Source organism: Rhinatrema bivittatum, chromosome 2, assembly GCF_901001135.1.
Source record: "Rhinatrema bivittatum chromosome 2, aRhiBiv1.1, whole genome shotgun sequence".
NCBI classification, from domain to species: domain Eukaryota; kingdom Metazoa; phylum Chordata; class Amphibia; order Gymnophiona; family Rhinatrematidae; genus Rhinatrema; species Rhinatrema bivittatum.
In genome coordinates this window covers 330,726,745-330,745,476 of record NC_042616.1, presented here as the reverse complement: position 1 = coordinate 330,745,476, position 18,732 = coordinate 330,726,745, and the positions used below count along the sequence as shown (strand labels likewise).

The 18,732-nt window shown below is 40.8% G+C and overlaps 1 protein-coding gene across 1 annotated transcript in view; it reads right to left on the bottom strand.

Moving 5' to 3' along the window:
- RP9 (RP9 pre-mRNA splicing factor) overlaps window positions 1–18,732 on the bottom strand; it is a 70,553-nt gene that overhangs the window by 33,946 nt on the left and 17,875 nt on the right. Inside the window, exon 4 of the mRNA XM_029589786.1 lies at window positions 11,028–11,119. Coding sequence (XP_029445646.1) covers window positions 11,028–11,119 — 92 coding nt within the window. The remainder of the gene's footprint in view (window positions 1–11,027; window positions 11,120–18,732) is intronic.

Below are 18,732 nucleotides of genomic sequence, written 5' to 3'. Positions count from 1 at the left end.
ATGCCAGACTCTTGATATTAGGCTTAGGGAGTATTTCCAGCTGAATGCCTCCCCTACTATATCAGCGGGCACTCTTTGAGAATGCTCTAAAGCTGTCACACTGATTGCACAGGCTTCACATCGCAAGAGAGTGAGAGAGAGGAGTGGGCTTATCCTAATAAAATTGCGAAGCTGTCACAATTTTGTAAGAGGTCATTATCACCCAGAATACTCAAACAACTTACAGCGGCCCACAACGAGTTAGCCTTACTAGACTCAGCTCACATAGCGCATAAACTTGAGTTACATAAGCAGATTTACTTTGAGGGGAACAATAAGGTTAGCAGATTCTTAGTCAGAAGACTAAAGGCCCTTTCCACACGGAACACGATTGCTAAAATCAAAGATAGCAGTGGCCGTTAAGTAACATCCTTGGCAGATATTCAGGAATGCTTTTCTGCATTTTCTGCTACTCTATAAACTAGTGACTCCTCTATAACCTCTGCTGATATTTTAGAATTGTTGGCCTCTGTATCACTTCCCTCTCTAACAGATGAACAACAACAATATCTAGATGCACTGATAAGTACATCAGAAATCTCCTAGACACTTAAACTCCTTAAATCAGTTAGATCCCCTGGGCTAGATGGATTTTCTAGCAATTATTACAAAAGATTCGCCTCTGTGTTAGTGGGGCCATTAACCAAATATTTTAATGGCATCAGAGATTGGGCTTGTTTACCAAATCATTCAAATGTGGCTGGTATCTCGGTTATAGCTAAGCCAGGCCATGACCCGACTTTGTGCAGCTCCTACCTCCCCATTTCGCTTATTAATGTGGACCATAAGATCCTTGCTGGAGTACTAGCAAGGCATTTGAATGGAGTTATTACTGGGTTGGTGCATTTAGATCAAGTGGGTTTTATTCCACAGCGGATGGCAGCTGATAACATCAGAAAAGTGAAAAACATCCTTTGGTGGGCCAACAGGGAAAAGATTCCCTTCTTACTGCTTTCCATTGATGCCAAAAAGGTATTTGATATGGGCCACTGGCCTTTTTTTTTTCATATGTGATTTGGCCCGGTTTTTTTTGTTGTTTTTTTTACATGGATTTGAACTTTATATAATAATCCTCAGGCATGTGTCAAGATCAGCAGGGGCTATAGCACTAACTATCCAGTGGAGAGAGGCACCAGGCAGGGTTGCCCCTTATCTCCGCCCTGTTCTTCTAACCTTTTGCTTCTAGAATATGGGGTTTTGATGGGGTGCGGGCATTCGGCTGGGTGATATACATCTTAAATTATCATTATTTGCTGACGATATTTTATTCACTTTAACCAACCCTATGACCTCACTGAAGACGGTTTCATCTGAGTTAAAATGTTTACTGAAGTTCCTGGATTCAGAGTTACCGTATTTTTCACACCATAAGACGCACCTAGGATTCAGAGGGGGAAAATTAAAAAAAAAAATTTGTGCTAAACCGGCTCTGTCCCCAGGCGTCTGTGCATCTTATGGAGCAAATTAGGGGAGTGCATAACATTTTTTTTCTCCCCATTTTGTTTTCGGGTCTGGGGAGGGCCATTTCGGTCCATTCCCCAGATCAGAAAACTTTTGTCTTTCTAATTCTGTGGGAACCCCCCCCAAAAAACCCCATCCCAACCCTTTAAATTAACAACCCCCACCCTCCTGACCCCTCCCCAAGATCTTCCAAATTAATTTACTACAACCCCCCACCCTCCTGACCCGCCCCCCCCAAGACCTGCCATAAGTCCCTGGTGGTCCAGCAGGGATCCAGGAGCGATCCGGGAACGATCTCCTGGACTTGGGCCGTCAGTTGCCAGCAATTAAAATGGCGCCGACGGCCCTTTGCCCTTACTATGTCACTGGGGTCGACCAATGCCAGCGGTAGCCCCTGTGACAAGTAAGGGCAAAGGGTCGTCAGCTCCATTTTGATTGCTGGCAGCCGACAGCCCAAGTCCAGGAGATCGCTCCCGGACCGCTCCTGGACCCCCGCTGGACCACCAGGGACTTTTGGCAGGTCTTGGGGGGGGGGGGGGTCAGGAGGTGGGGGTTGTAGTAAATTAATTTGGAAGATCTTGGGGAGGGGTCAGGAGGGGTGGGGGTTTTGGTTAGATTTTTAATTTTTTTTTATATTCGCTCCATAAGACGCATAGACATTTTTCCCCCACTTTTGGGGGAAAAAAAGTGCGTCTTATGGAGCGAAAAATACACAAATCATAGATTTTAAATGTTACCTTATCTGAAAGTGAGGTGTGTAAGATTAAAGGCAACTTTTCTCTTTAAATGGTCTAGAAACTCAATTAAATACTTGGGGATACAGATTGGGCCCAAGGGTCGAGATCTCTTCCCGTTAAATTATCAGTTACTGGTAAAGAAGCTGGAGACAGACCTACATAGGTGGGACAGAGAGCATTTTTCTTGGCTGGGGTGCATTACAATTATGAAGATGAGCATTCTGCCCCGGTTTCTATATCTATTTATCACTCTGCCGGTCTTTATATCTGCTGCCATTCTTAAATCCTGGCAAAAGAAGGTTTTTGACTTCATTTGGAAGAGTCGTCCATCTAGGGTTTCCCGTTCTCTTTTATACCAACCCAGGTGTACAGGAGGTCTGGGAGTCCCCAATTTGGCCTGGTATTATGTGGCTACACAGCTTAGGACGATACTGGATATACACAGGAAATTTCTGTCAAGCAGTGGGTACGGTTTGAATAATGTATAGTAGGGGGAATGCCACTAGCTGCTCTGTATTGGCAGCCTCAACATACTTGGTGTTCATATGAGATTATACCTTTCACTCTGTGTACTACACTAAGGATTTGGGCTAACTGGAAGGACAGACTAGTGGGGAAGAGGGCTTACTTTTATACATCTTACCTTTTTTGCAATAGAGCCTTCCCAGCTAGGTTTCAAAATAAAACATTTTGGGAATGGAGGGCAAAGGGCATCCACTGTATTGAACACAAATTAGTAGGGGGGACTCTTTTGTCCATTGGTGAGCTGTCTGATAATTATCAGTTGAACAAAGTGAATTTCTTGGCATACGCTCAGCTTCGCCATTTTATAATATCCAAGGAAGTTTCTTCCTCCTTAACCCTAGGTAAACTTTATTTGAACCATCTATCCAACAGAAGTAGATAAACGTGGGATTAGTTTCCAAGATTTACTCTTTATTCTTTGGATAAGGTTGGGATACTTACCCTCACATCCAGGCTTGGGACGCTGACTTGGGGACCACTCTAGCTCCCGAAATATGGGATCAGGTGTTTCTATCTGCTAGTAAATGTTTCTATATCTACTAAACTACAAGAAAATTGCTTACAAGCTATTATTGCATTGGTACCTTACACCGCACAAACTGCACCGCATGTACCCTGCAGTTAGCGAAAACTGCTGGAGGGAGTGCAGTGGAGTAGGTACCTTTATCCATATTTGGTGGGAATGCCAATTGGCCTCAATATTTTGAAACCGGGGTGGTGCACTGGCTAGAAGCAACTCTACAGGTACAGGGTTGGGAAATGCAGGATTGATATTACTTAATGTACCCTCCCCAAATCTAGATAAATTCCAACAGCGGTTTTGTCAGCAAGTATTTATAGCTGCTAGATGTGAATTAGAACTATGCTCGAAACAACCGGAAGTGCCATCTTTACAAGCAGTGTTACAAAGGCTAAGATTCTATTATCGAATGGCAGCAATTCATGCTTAAAATATAAACAAACATCAGTGTTTCAGAAACTTGGAAACCGCTTTTGGAGTGGGAGTCGGGGGAACTGACTGATACAGATCCACTTATTGAGTGATGCCTCAGAGATTTACCTGATTTGATTGCTTTATGAATCTTTCCTTTTGCCTCAAGAGAGATACCTCTCTGAGAAGATTTATAGATGCATGGCTATTATTTTGTAGTCTGTAGGTCATTCCAAACATAGGACTGAGGCTCTCTTTTGTATATGTTATGCTTGTAGGACATCTCAGTGCGTTCGGTGAAGTGTGGCAAACAATAGTAATTAACATGTTACAGAGAGAAATAAGTGCTTAAGGTACTTGATGGAGGAATTGAAGGGGGGGGAAGGGGGGTTAAATCAAAGACTGTAAAATGAATGTCAGTTTATTTGCTGCTTTGTTCCATATGCTTTGTATGTTTTACATTCTGACCTTCAATAAAAATTTTCAATGGAAAAATAACACACTGAAATATCACATTTACATAAATATTCAGACCCTTTACTTTGTTGAGGCATCTTCTGCAGCAATTACAGCCTCAGGTTTTCTTGGGTATGACACTACAATCTTGGCATACCTAGATTTGGGGATGTCTTTCCCATTCTTCTCTGCGATCCTCTCAAGCTCTGTCAGGTTGGATGTGGAGAGCTGATGTACAGCTATTTTCAGATTTCTCCAGAGATGTTCAATCGGGTTCAAGTCCGGACTCTGGCTAGGCCACTCCAAGGACATTCACAGACTTGTCCCGAAGACACCTGCGTTGTCTTGGCTGTGTGCTATGGGTCATTGTCCTGTTGGAAGGTGACTCATTGCCCCAGTCTGGAGGTCCAGAGTGCTCTGGAGCAGGTTTTCATCAAGGATCTCTCTGTACTTTGCTCCATTCATCTTTCCTTCGGCTCTGGCTAGTCTCCAGTTTCTGCAGCTGAAAAGCATCCCCATAGCATGATGCTGCCACCATCAATGCTTCACCCTAGGGATGGTATTTACTAGTTGATAAGCAGTGTCCGGTTTCATCCAGACATGGCATTCAGGCCAAAGATTTCAATCTTGGTTTCATCAGATCAGAGAATCTTATTCCTCATGCTCAGAGAGTCCTTTAAGTGTGTCTTTTGACAAACTCCAAGTGGGCTGTCATGTGCCTTTTATTGAGGAATGGCTTCTGTCTGGCCAATCTACTTAAAGGCCTGATTAGTGGAGTGCTACAGAGATGGTTATCCTTCTGGAAGGTTCTTCCATCTCCACAAAGGAACTCTGGAGCTCTATCAGAGTGACCATCAGGTTCTTGGTCAGCTCCCTGACCAAGGCCCTTCTCCCCCGATTGCTCAGTTTGGGCGGGCAGCAGACCTTAGGTAGAATTCTGATGGTTTTGAACGTCTTCCATTTAAGAATGAGATAGGCTACTGTGTTTTTCAGGACCTTCAACGCTACAGCAATTTTTTGTACTCTTCCCCAGATCTGTGCCTCGAAACAATCCTGTCCTGGAGGTCTAGAGATAAGTCCTTCGACTTCATGACTTTGATTTTGTTCTGATATGCCCAGTCAACTGTGGGACCTTATATAGACAGGTGTGTGCCTTTCCAAATCATGTCCAATCAAGTAAATTTACCACAGGTGGACTCCAATCAAGTTGGAGAAACATCTCAAGGATGATCAACAGAAACAGGAGGCACTTGAGCTCAACCATTTTATCTAGTTTACTATTTTATTTTATTATGAAACTATGTATTTACTTCCTTTCCTTCTTTGGAAATGCAAATAATTTTAAATAAATATTTAACTACTGTAAACCGATTTGATATGCTCGCATGAAACTTCGATATATAAAATTTATTAAATAAATAAAAATGGAATGTTATAGGCAAAAGGTCTGAATACTTATGTAAATGTGATATTTCAATTTTGTTTTTTTTGTAATTAATTTGTACAAATTTCTACAAATCTGATTTCACTTTATCATTATGAGATAGTGTGTAGATTTGAGGAGGGGGAAAAGGTGCTCTGGGCTTGGACGAGAATGAGAGCCAAGACATCCCTTGGAACGAGGGACATGTCTTGGAACGAAGAACAAGGAGATCCGCTGGCTGGACAAGCTCCACAAGCCCAGAACTAGAAACATGACTAGGAACTTGGAACTCTAAACAAGGATAGACTCCGAGGATTTGACCCAGCAAAGACGGAGACAGGCCTTGTGCCAGGAGGCACCCTTCACAACCCATGGGCTGGTTGTGGACCACGACGCTGGCATGCCTGGAGGAAGGAAGAGAGAGAAGCTGAAAGGCAGAACTTAGGAATGAGGACTAGAGCATCCAGTATTGACAGAAAAATTGGACAAGGTGAAGACTCAGTGGGCTTGGACGAGGAACTGACGAGAGACCAGGAACATGAAACAGGCAACATGAAGGAGCTCCAATGAAGAACAAGGAGACCAGGAACATGAAGGAGACCAGGAACATGAAGGACGAAGACCCCATGGATGACCATGAAGATCCCTGCGAAGGCAAAGCTGAACTAGCAGGGAAGTCCTTTTATAGGACTGAAGAATTGAGGCGATGATGTCTTCAAAGAGAGCCGCAGGGCTTTTCCCGCCATGGGCCCTTTAAATTGCAGGCAGAGGCATGCGTGCACACCTAGGGGCACATTGGGCGAAGCAGCATGCAGCATCATTCAACTGCGAAGGAAGTCAGCGCTGGTGACATCCAGGCCACGAAGAGGAGACAGAGAGGGGGTGGAGAAAACGCTGTATGGAAGCAGTGGTGTGGCAGCGTCGGGGCTCCTTCCAGGCCGCAATGAAGACAGAGAGGCAGCAGCTCCCTGCCAAATGGCAGCAGAAGGTAATGGCATTCGAGTACAGGCTACACCTTCGGCATCAGGGGAGGTCAGTGAGCCACTCACGGGCCTCCACAGGTGGCAATTGCAACAGTTGCTGACTTGAAAGTTGGAATGACGCAATCTGCCTTGATCATGAGTGATGAGATCTGGGGAAAACCCACACTGACTGTTTGCCTGATGGATATCTCCTGCAGGAGAGGGAACTAGACCTCTTGACCAAAAGGAGGCTATATGGATCATGGTCCTTGTCATGCAATGCCGCAGTGCCACCCCTAATACCCACGCAGGGTAACCCTGTGGCCACTTGGAGGGTCCTGCCAAGTAATGCACAGGCCCACCTATACCTGTGCACGTGCTTCTATCCTGGCAGTCTCCCATCCGCCAACTGGGTTTCTGCTTGCCTTATGGGCAAGTTCCCTGCCCGCAAGCAATCGGTGGTTTCTAAGGATACTGAGACCCCTCACAACCAAGGGTCACACAATTCCTAGAAATGCATCCACAGACCAAATACACACAAATCCAAGAACCATAGTCAGTCCAAGACAGACAGAGCTAACAAACTAAAAAGTTTATTAAGAAAAAGTAAGCAAAGTGAACCACTAAAAGTTTTAAATTGCAAACAGAAACAGGTTAAACAACAAGGATTAAACAGCAGAAACTATCTAAAAACTTTTCATTATCTTACTAATGGCTGGGGATGTCAAGAAAAAGCTGTCCACAGGAATTAAAATGGGTCTCCGTGCAATGATCTGCCCTCTCAACTCCTAGCTGAGACTGGATAATTCCAGAATATTCAGGGTGAGTTCTCAGTCTCCTTGGCCAATCAGGGCGCACAGTATTAACGGTGAGCTTTCTGGCCAATGGCAATGCAGGGTGTTCCAGTGTCACATGCACGCAGGACAACAATGTGTATGCTGATCAGAGCTCCTTCAATCAAAGCAGCATTTAAAGCCTCTGCTTGAACTACAGGCAGAAGTCAAACACCACCTCAGCTGCAGGCCAGCACACAAGAAATGAACTCTCTGGGGGAAAAAATGTCACAGGGCAGAAAAATAAGCTAGAAGACATGCAAAACCCCTGTTTCACCACAATAATGTTTTCACTACTAGAGGTATCTGTGGATGCTTGTACAGCAGCCCTTGCACCAATGCAGGGCAAAAGCATCAGAGACTAGTTTGCCATGCACCCTCTTTCTGGAGCAGACGAGTGGGACCTTTCAGTTCCAAGGAAGTGTGAATAGATCTATCACAGGTATTCCCAGTGGTGGAAGATCTGGTTTGCTATCTCTTGGTCCAGGAACTGCTCATGTGGTTGCAAGGGCCAAGTCATGTAAGCAGCTCTGAGAACCAAACCCAGAGAGATGGCCTAGCCCCACAGCTGACAGCCTCCTGATACAGAAGGTACAAACTCGTACTTCCCTGCTTGTTGATGTAATACATTGCCACCTCGTTGTCCATCTAGGCAAGGATAACTGGTTGAGTGATCTGGATGTTGTCCTGAAGATCCTGAATAGCTTGTAGCCACTCAGACCTTAAAGGTCAACTGGATTCTTCTCATGAAAAAAGACATGCCATTTGAGTTACATGCACTGTTGATGCCATGAGATCTAACAGTCACAACATGTTCCACGCTGATGTCTGCTTACTCTTGAATGTCCACCACCGCGGCCAAAGCAGCAACCCTCTGTTGTGGATGGAAGGCTTTTACCTAAATCATGGGATAGGAGGTGATGTCCTTTTGTGGATTACAAACTGGTTAAAAGATAGGAAACTGAGAAAACAGAGTAGGATCAAATGGTCAATTTTCTCAGTGGAAAAGAGTAAACAGTGGAGTGCTTCAGGGATCTGTACTTGGACCGGTGCTTTTCAATATATTTATAAATAATTTGGAAAGGAATATGATGAGTGAGATAATCAAATTTGCAGATGATACAAAATTATTCAGAGTAGTTAAATCACAAGCGGATTGTGATAAATTGCAGGATGACCTTGCAAGACTGGAAGATTGAGCATCCAAATGGCAGATGAAATTTAATATGGACCAATGCAAGGTGAGGCATATAGGGGGAAAATAACCCATGCTGTAGTTACACGATGTTAGGTTCCATATTAGATCTAGGCGACATAGTGGATAATACATTGAAATCATCAGCTCAATGTGCTGCGGCAGTCAAAAAAGTAAACAGAGTGTTAGGAATTATTAGGAAGGAAATGGTGAATAAAACGGAAAATGTCATAATGCCTCTGTTTCACTTCGTGGTGAGACGGCACCTTAAGTACTGTGTACAATTCTGGTCGCCGCATCTCAAAAAAAGGATATAGTTGTGATGGAGAAGGTACAAAGAAGGGCGACCAAAATGATAAAGGGGTTGGAACAGCTCCCCTATGAGGAAAGGCTAAAGAGGTTAGGGCTGCTCAGCTTGGAGAAGAGACGGCTGAGTTATGATATGATAGAAGTCTTTAAAATCATGAGAGGTCTAGAACAGGTAAATGTGAATCGGTTATTTACTCTTTTGGATAATAGAAGGACTAGGGGGCACTCCATGAATTTAGCAAGTAGTACATTTAAAACTATTCCGAGAAAATTCTTTTTCACTGAACGCACAATAAAGCTCTGGAATTTGCTAGCAGAGGATGTGGTTAGGGCAGTTAGTGTAGCTGGGTTCAAAAAAGGTTTGGATAAGTTCTTGGAGGTGAAGTCCATTAACTGCTTTTAATCAAGTTGACTTGGGGAATAGCCACTGCTATTACTGGCATCAGTAGCATGGGATAAACTTAGTGTTTGGTACTTGCCAGGTACTTATAACCCTGGCCACTCACTGTTGGAAACAGGATGCTGGGCTCGATGGACCCTTAGTCTGACCCAGTATGGCAATTTCTTATGTTATGTTCCTCTGAGATCAGAATTTACTTGAAAGTAGATTTCAATTTTGTGTGTCCTGAGTATAAGAACCAAGGGGGATGGCAATGGGTGGGGGGATGCAGGGAACCCAAAAGCCTTAAACTAGGTGGCTTAATGATTACCCACTAATATTCTACTTGGCCAGCCAGCAGTGCTGCGGCGCTTCCACTTGTGATTCGCTTGTGGTCACCAGGGAGCGTTAGATCAAGCAGGTCAGTGCCAGAACCATCAGACTTCACACACCCAGCCCTCTCTCATCAGACTACAACACTTAACCATATTTGTTTACTAGGTACTGACTATTAAATGCTAAATGTCTTTATTTACTGGAGTCCCTCAAGGCTAAGCACTGTCAGCCACTTTGTTCAACATATACATGTTGCCAGTATGTCACTTACTTGCCGGTTTAGGTCTCAATCACTACATTCATGCAGACGAAATTCAAATATTGATTCCAGTAAATGATACAATCGAAAATAACATACAAACTGACAGTAATGTATCTGACAATCATAAAGCAACTCTTGACACACATGAAACTTATATTAGACATCGATAAAACCGAAATTATTTTATTAGAAAGAAGATCCATAAATGACAGAGCAACAGCTTTATCATTACAAGATAATACAAACATAAAGCCAACTGACAATGCCCGAGATCTAGGAATAATTGACGCAGAACTTAGTTTTAAAAAACATATTTCAAACAAACTAAGAGAGGGTTACAGCAAACTTCTCACTCTTAGACGATTAAAACCGCTGCTAACACAAAATGATTTCAGAACAGGCCTACAATCATACATATTTTCCAGTACAGACTACTGCAACTCACTCTTACTCGGCCTTCCATCATCTGCAATCCGCCCTCTACAAGTTTTGCAAAACGCTGCAGCCAGGGTATTAACAGGAAGCAGAAAATGCAATCACATAACTCCAACATTAATATCTTTGCATTGGCTCCCCATCAAGTATTGCATACAATACAAAGTGATTTGTATCCTGCACAAAGTTATTGACAGGGAACAAATAGACAGGTTAAATGCAACCATTCGTCTACCCACCCCACAAAGCCTTTTAAGTATTCCATCAGTAAACTCCGCCCATTTAAGCCAGGTAAGAGAGAGCGAGCCATTTTGCTAGCTGGCCCCAAACTGTGGAATTCATTACCAACAGAACTAAGGTTGCAATGAGAGATCAAAATTTTTAAAAGATCTAAAAACATGGCTAATTGGCAACGCCTACAATGACCGTGACTGAGATCAGACCAAGCAACCTACTTCTTTTTCTCCTTTCTTTTACTCGTTTTAATAGTTTACTATGTATTTTATTAGTGTTTTTATTCTATTAATAGTACTTATTTTTATCACTTATATTTAATTTTAATTTGTAATTACTTTATTGTATTTCCTTCAACTCTGTGAACCGTTGTGATGGTACGTCTGAACAACTGTATATAAAATTCAATCAATCAATCAATCAATAAATAAATGTAAAATAAAACAGTCAATGACAGGACCTTGCAAAATACAAAATCAGAGCATTAAGCCATACTTATATTATACTTACTACTCTGAATTGTTCTATCTTCTGATTTCCCTTTGTGAAGAAGGGGCATTCTCTATCTCCAGTTCTGTGACCATACTGCTTACATCGCCAGCCTAGAAACAAAAACAAAAAAATGTCTTCATACCTGTGGGTCATATAGTAAAGCTTTCAAACATTTGCAATATCTGACTGCAAACTTCACCGCAAGCCTGCAGTTTCCATGTTTCAGCTTGCATCATTCCCAGCCCATCCTTCAAATTTCCAGGATGTGTGGGGTCCATCACTGCCCCTTCCCCCTCCTTTCCATAAACCTTTAATGTGGCCTCCCCTTGGTCCCAAAAATTTACCCACCCCTACTCTAATGCTATTCTCCAATTATATAAAAGGATACTTTAACAGATATTATTCATCACTAGCTAAGGTGTCTACTCTATGCTATATAATTACTTGAGTACTAATAGTTCAATGACTGCCACTTCAAGCCAGCAATAAAACCTGTTTCCACTTACCCTTTCAGAAACCACAAGGACAGCTTCCTGTAAGCTCTCCTTGCAAAATAACGTTCCCATTTCCTGTTCCTTTATCAAATATTTTATCTTTAAAGTCACTATTTAAGAATTTAAGAAAAATCTCTTCACACAGAAATAATTTGAAGAGAAGACTCTTCAAATTAAAAAGCTAAACCTGAAGCAAATATCATTCACCATGTCTATAGGTAGTAAGATCCTGCCGAATCAGCCAATCTATTCTTTTTGAAAGCAAAAGAGCACATGCTGGGGAGACTGTGTCTGTCCTTGGGTGCATACCTAAAGCACAGCTTTGACTTGCTTACTCAGGATTTTGGTATATCAGGGCACGCTCATGTCAACTATTTGCAATTGAGACAGGCCCTGTCCAACTATTGACCTAGAGGTGCCCCTAATGCCACTGAATGGTATAGAGTTTCATGGGGGACAAAGATGCATCAGCCAAAAGGTATTACTGCAATTTATTGGAGGATCTTGTTGGGCAAATATGACACTGAGAACTTGATGTCTTTGATGACTAGGTGAAATGCAGATTTGGGTACAAAGTTGGACGCCAAAACGTGGAAGCTTATTTGGACTGCGGTTCATTGTAGCTCCCTGTGCACGTGGTAAACTGAACTGATGGTACAGTTGCTACATAAAACATAAGATATTCCATTTTTATTTTTAATTCTAAGCTGATCCCCAATACAGATACCATGTGGAGAGGGTGCAATGAAATGGGCACTTGCATACACATGTGATGGTACTGCACAGGTATAAGGAAGTTTTAGAGGAGAATAACCCAGAAGACTATGGATGATTTAGGCCTCCCTACCTATGTTTCGCCTCTAATGGGTTGTGGGTTAAGTGGTATGGGTCCCTGGTTCCTCACTTTCATAGATTAGTTGGCCAGCTCCTATTAGCAGCCAGCTTGACTACTGCAACCTTTTGGAAGTAGAACCCCAGTCTAGATCATTGGTGAGCCCAGAAAAGGAACATTGCTGACACTGAACGCCTCTGGATATGCATTAAAAAAATGAAATGTTCCACTGGTACTACAGCTCCTATGTGCACTAAATTCATTTATGTAAATGTTTTATATACCGCATTCCATGTGAGAATCACTAGTTCATAACGGTTTACAGGTAAAACATTCATAAATAAAATGAGTGTTACAAGGAGGAAAGACATTCATAGAAACTGAAGTAATACAAAAGGTAGACTTCCAATGTAGAAACAGAGCTGGAATAAAGGGTTAGCGGGTGGGGAAGGGGATATTCTTCAAGCTTTATTAATGTTATCTGAGTCATGGGGAATTGGGTGTATTAATCAAGAAGAAGGCATTTTTGAATAGCCAAGTTCTTAAATCGCTTTTGAATTTCTTTTTATCAGTGTCCAAAACTCTTCTGGAATGAAATTCCATAGTTTTGGGCCGTGAGGGCAACGCAAAAGATAGATGCCAAGGAATGTCCGTCAAGATACTTTATTAGGAGACTTGTCAATCCAATACAAGGGCGTCCTTGTATTGGATGGACATTCCTTGGCATCTATCTTTTGCGTTGCCCTCATGGCTTTTTTAGATAGTTTTGGGCCGGCAATTGAGATCACTATTTCTAGTTAGTGTTAGATGAAAGCATCTTAAGTTCATAATTTCTAGGATGCCACTGTTCTGTGATCTGAGAGTTCATCGGGGGATGTGAGGATTAAATGTTATTCCGAGTAGATCATTATTGTCAGGTTAATGTTGTTGTGTATTATAGTTAGAACTTTATAATATATTCTTGACTGAACAGGAAGCCAATGTAAAGCCATCAGAATTGGTGTGATGTGGTCAAATTTTCTTGCTCCAGATAATAATCTGGCCGGGGCATTTTGCAGAAGTTGAGAGGTTCTTACGTGACTAGTCGGAAGACCTAGAAGTAATGAATTACAGTAGTCAAGGTTTCAGAAAATGAGGGATTGTAAAACTGTTGTAAAATCTGTTGTGCTTAGTAGAGGTTTCAGTCAGCTTAATATCTCCAGCTTGTGGAAACCAGATTTATTTTTATTTATTTAAAACTTTTTTTATACCGGCATTCGTAGGACACATCATGTCGGTTTACAAAAAACTGAGAAGGAAAGGAAATTACAATGAACAGGGGAGGGGATAACTGGGTGAGTACACAAGTAAAAGAGAGGATATTTAACAAGTAAAAGAGAGGATATTTAACAAGATCTAAGAAGTTTGCTTATGTGGGCTTTCATTGTAAACTTTTCATCGATTTGGACACTAGATCTCTCACGTGGGTTGCAGGAGTTACTTGGCAACATCCAAAATCTATCCCTGGGGATATAGTTTTTGGTGGGTTGCGGCTTAACCAAATTATTTCAGTTTTTGGAGTTCATTGAGAGTTTCCATTGAGCTAGTTTTTATTTTATTTTAGTCATATATTCGGAAATTTGAGAAGTTTTTTCAAATGATTTAGTTAGAGGGATATAAAATTGTAGATCATCTGTATATAAGAAGTTTGAACCCAGGTCAGTTAGTAATTTGCATATGGGCAGCACGTACATATTAAATAATGCTGATAACGCTGATACTTGTGGCACGCCAGTTGTGCTTTGGAAGGTGTCAGACAAGTAACTGTCAAGTTTTACTTGGAATGATCTATCTGAGAGGAAGGAGGTGTACCATTTTAGCACATTTCCATTTATTCTGATGTTTTTTTAACTGTTGGCATAGCAGGTCATGGTCAACAATTAGGACTAGGCAGTATGATTTGATTGAGTCAAAACCTCATAAAATAGGATCAGTTAAGGATTGAAGTTTTGGTTGAGTGGTTTTTCTGGAATTCAAATTGGTTAGGATAAAGTGTCTTATTATTTCCAAGATGTTTTTCCAGTTGGGTAAGGGCAGCTTTTTCAAGTGTTTTCGCAATGAAGGTTAAGTTGGAGATTGGAAGGCAGTTATTCCAATCATCAGGTCTTCCAGATTTATTTTTTAAAATTGGTTTTTTAACTGCCTGTTTAGACCTTTGGGCATATAACCTTCCTCAAAGGCGAGGTTGACTAGCCTTGTGATTGTGGGGTTTATTGTCTGGTTTACTTGTTTTAGCAGGGTGGCTGGTATTGGGTCAAGGTGATGTGTAGCAGGTTTTAGTTTGGCTACAATTCTGCTTATCTCCAGTTTCGATACTCTACCAAATTATGACCATTTATCTTGTGCAGATAGATCTTCTGTTGCAAAGAGGGTAGGAATAAGTGATTTGTTGATTCAGCATCTTGAATTTTTCTGTTAGTGCTGTTGCATAATCATTACATGAAATTTTTGTAAAATAGATGTTCATTGTATGATGTGAGGAAGGGTCTCATGTTCTGGACCTTTTTCTTCATGGAAGAATGTACTCAGCTTTAACGATGAGAACCTTACCACCAGAACCATTCTTTAAAGACGATGGAGTTTTTGAGGACTTTCTGAAAAAATGGGAGGAAACCATTAACATGAGCAAAAGCCTGGTTAGAAGCAATCTACACGCCTGCACACTACTGGATTACTATCAGCATAAACGTATTTCGAGGGGCCTTAGAATAAATAAGCCTCCTAGTATGTTTAAAGAGGACAATGAATTCATGAGTTCGTGGGAATCTATTTTAAATAAATGTTCATTAGATCTAATGATCTTGATTATCAGAACTTTAAAAAAAAAAAAAAAGAGAAGAAAAGATTAAAAGTGAATTGGATGAACAACTTAGCTTTTTGAAATAAAAATGATGTATGTTTTGACATAATATATATTTATTTATTTATTTTTATTTTTTTATATACTGATATTCTTGTATAATATACAAATCATACCTGTTTACAGAGAACATAACTTTGCATGGGAGAATTACATAGAACGGTCTGAGTAACATAACAAAGCATTACATAGAACAGTCTGATTATAAGAAGAATATGGATAATTTTACTAGAGATTTAAAATAGATGAAGTTTGATAAATTTAAGAGAGATGAAGTTGATTATAAAAACAACAAGATTTATCCGTGGCATCATCAGAACAATACAATGTATAGGAATAATAGGCCATGGCCTACATGCAAGATCAGTTTAGACATAATGATAAGAAAGACGAGAAAACTCATGACAGTCCCTTGAAAGACAGAAATCCAAAATGCAAATGCAGTATTTCAGATGAAGATATTGATCCATCAGCATCACTTTTCACAAATACCTTTATTAATAAACCAAACAACAGAGGAAAAACACAAGAAACCCGTATGTCTCATTTAGGAAAACTCTAGAGGAAAGATTCATTAAAAGAAGATTCACATAGCAAAAAATGGGAGAGGGAGGGGGTTTTACAAACTGTATTAGAAAAAGACAAAATGAATAATATTGTCAATATTTCTTCAAGGAAACTCACTACAGATGAAATTACAGTGTTGAACAAAGGTCTATCTTTTGTCCCGACGTCCACTTATAATGCTTTTCAAACATGAGTAGAGTTATTTAAATTTACACGCAAATTAAAAACAATGGATTTATTTTCAAATACAGGACATAAACGGCAAGATATTTCTGTCATCAAATGACCAAGTAAATGGATACTCACAGGGGTGAACAACCCTATAATTCTGACACATGAAACGTTATTTTTGAATGATTTATTGAAATTGGAACAAACAAAAAAATATTTTAGCAATTTGACAAAAGGAGAAAGAACAGCAATTGATAGCCTTAAAAAAAAAAAAAGACACTAATTGTTATTAAACAAGCTGATAAAGGTGGATCTGTTATCATAAAGGAACGAAATAACTAGCAGAAATAGAAAGACAATTATGTGATCCAACAGTGAAAATTAAAAGTGAGATAGATGGCATGCTTACAATTGCGAAGGACGTAGGATTTTTAACTAACAAAGAACTTGAGTTTTTAACAGTTAAATACCCCATTATGCCGACTATTTACATTTTACCAAAAATACATAAATCATTAACTGCCTCTCTGGGGAGACCAATTATTTCGGCAATCGGATCCCTACTTGAACCCCTCTTGGCCTTTATTGGTTATTTTTAAAACCACAAGTTTTAATGATTCTATCGTACATCCGAGATTCTTCACATTTTATGACTACATTAGATGATTTTAAGAATATACAAGAAGAGATCCTATTAGTGACATTAGATATAGAATCACTCTATACAAATATTCCGCAGACTGAGACCCTAGAAATCATAGAAGAACATCTGCTATCACATACCAAACCAATTTCTACTAGATTTTGCTGAAATAGCTCTCAAAAATAATTTTTTCTCTTTCAATAATAAAATCTTTTTGCAAACAAAGGGTGTCGCTATGGGATCCGCAATGGCCCTTTCCATAGCAAACTTATATGTCGGAAAATTTGAAAGTATGTTTTTACAGAATCATGAATACACAGATAACATCATGTTATGGAAGAGATACACAGACGGCATTTTCTTGATCTGGAAACGAAGTGAGCACACCCTTAAAGATTTTTTTCGAATGGCTAAATTCTTTAGATAATCTAAGATTCACAATACAATTTCATAATGTGACAATTCCTTTTTTAGATATAAGAACAACATTTTACAATAGCAGGTTCCACACTGATATTTACAGAAAACCAACTGACACCAATAAACATTACATTATAACAGTTGCCATAACCGATCATTAAGAAATCTGCCATATTCACAATTTTTAAAATTAAGGAGAATTTGTGCAGATGATGACACTTTTTATAAGAGATCTACTGATATGAAAAAAAGATTCATAGAGGAAAACAGGTTCTTACCTGCTAATTTTCGTTCTTGTAGAAACAAGGATCAGCTCAGACTGCTGGGTTATGCCTCCCTTCCAGCAGATGGAGACAGAGAAAAACTTGAAGGGCACCCCCTGTAAGTACAGTGCACCACCTGCAGCCCCCTTCAGTATAAACAGTATCAAAGCAGAAAATAAATTTGAACAGGTAACCGTAATCCAAATTTAGTGGCTAAATCAAATCAATGACCAACAACTATGTACAGATTAAGAGCACTGTGAAATCTTCGTTCTGATATAGTATGACAGAAAAATGGAACAATTTGAGCGGATCTGAAAACAAAAATTACATAACATCTACTTTGGGCGGGCGGCTGGGCTGATCCGTGGTACTACAGGAACGAAAATTAGCAGGTAAGAACCAATTTTCCTTTCCCTGAACGTACCCAGATCAGCCCAGATTGCTGGGATGTACCCAAGCTGCCTTACCTGTGGTGGGACCTAGAAAGCCCCTCTCGAAGCACCCCACTTCCAAAACTCTCGGAATCAGGAGCCTGAACATCCAAACGGTAATGCCGAGCAAAAGTATGCAAAGACTTCCAAGTTGCCGCTCTACAGATCTCCTGGGGGGAAACCAACTGACTTTCAGCCCAGGACGCAACCTGAGACCGAAGCGAATGAGCCTTAAGACCCTCAGGAACCGTTTTGCCTGTGACATATATAAGCCGAAGCAATAGCCTCCTTCAACCATCGGGCAATAGTGGTCTTGGAAGCTTTATACCCTTTCTTAGGGCTGCTCCACAAAATAAAAAGGTGATCTGTCAAACAAAACTCAGTGTCCTCCAAGTAACGCAGAAGTACCTGCCTGACATCCAACCTCCTCAATTCGCGTGCATGCGGAGAATCTTGATCCAAATCCGGAAACACAGGCACCTCGACCGACTGGTTCATGTGAAAGGCCGATACAACCTTAGGAAGAAAGGAGGGCAGTGTTCGTAGAGAAACACCAGAATCCGAAAACCGAAGAAAAGGTTCACAACAAGATAGTGCCTGAATCTCAGAAACTCTCCGAGCTGAGCAGATAGCTACAAAAAACACTGTTTTGAGTGTAAGGTCCTTTAAGGTAACACGTTTCAGCGGTTTAAAAGGAGGTTCACACAACGTCCGAAGGACCAAATTCAAACTCCAAGATGGACAAACAGCCTGGAGGGGAGGATTCAAGTGATTAGCACCTCTAAGAAACACACCACATTAGGATGAGCCACTATGGACACTCCTTCCACCTTTCCTCATAAACAGCCTAAAGCTGCCACTTGCACCCGAACAGAACTGAAAACTAACCCCTTCGCCAAACCCTCTTGTAAGAAGGCTAGAATGTGGACTATCAAGACCTTCAATCTACTGCACCAAGAGTCAAAAACTTTCCAGACCCGGACATACGTAAGAGAGGTTG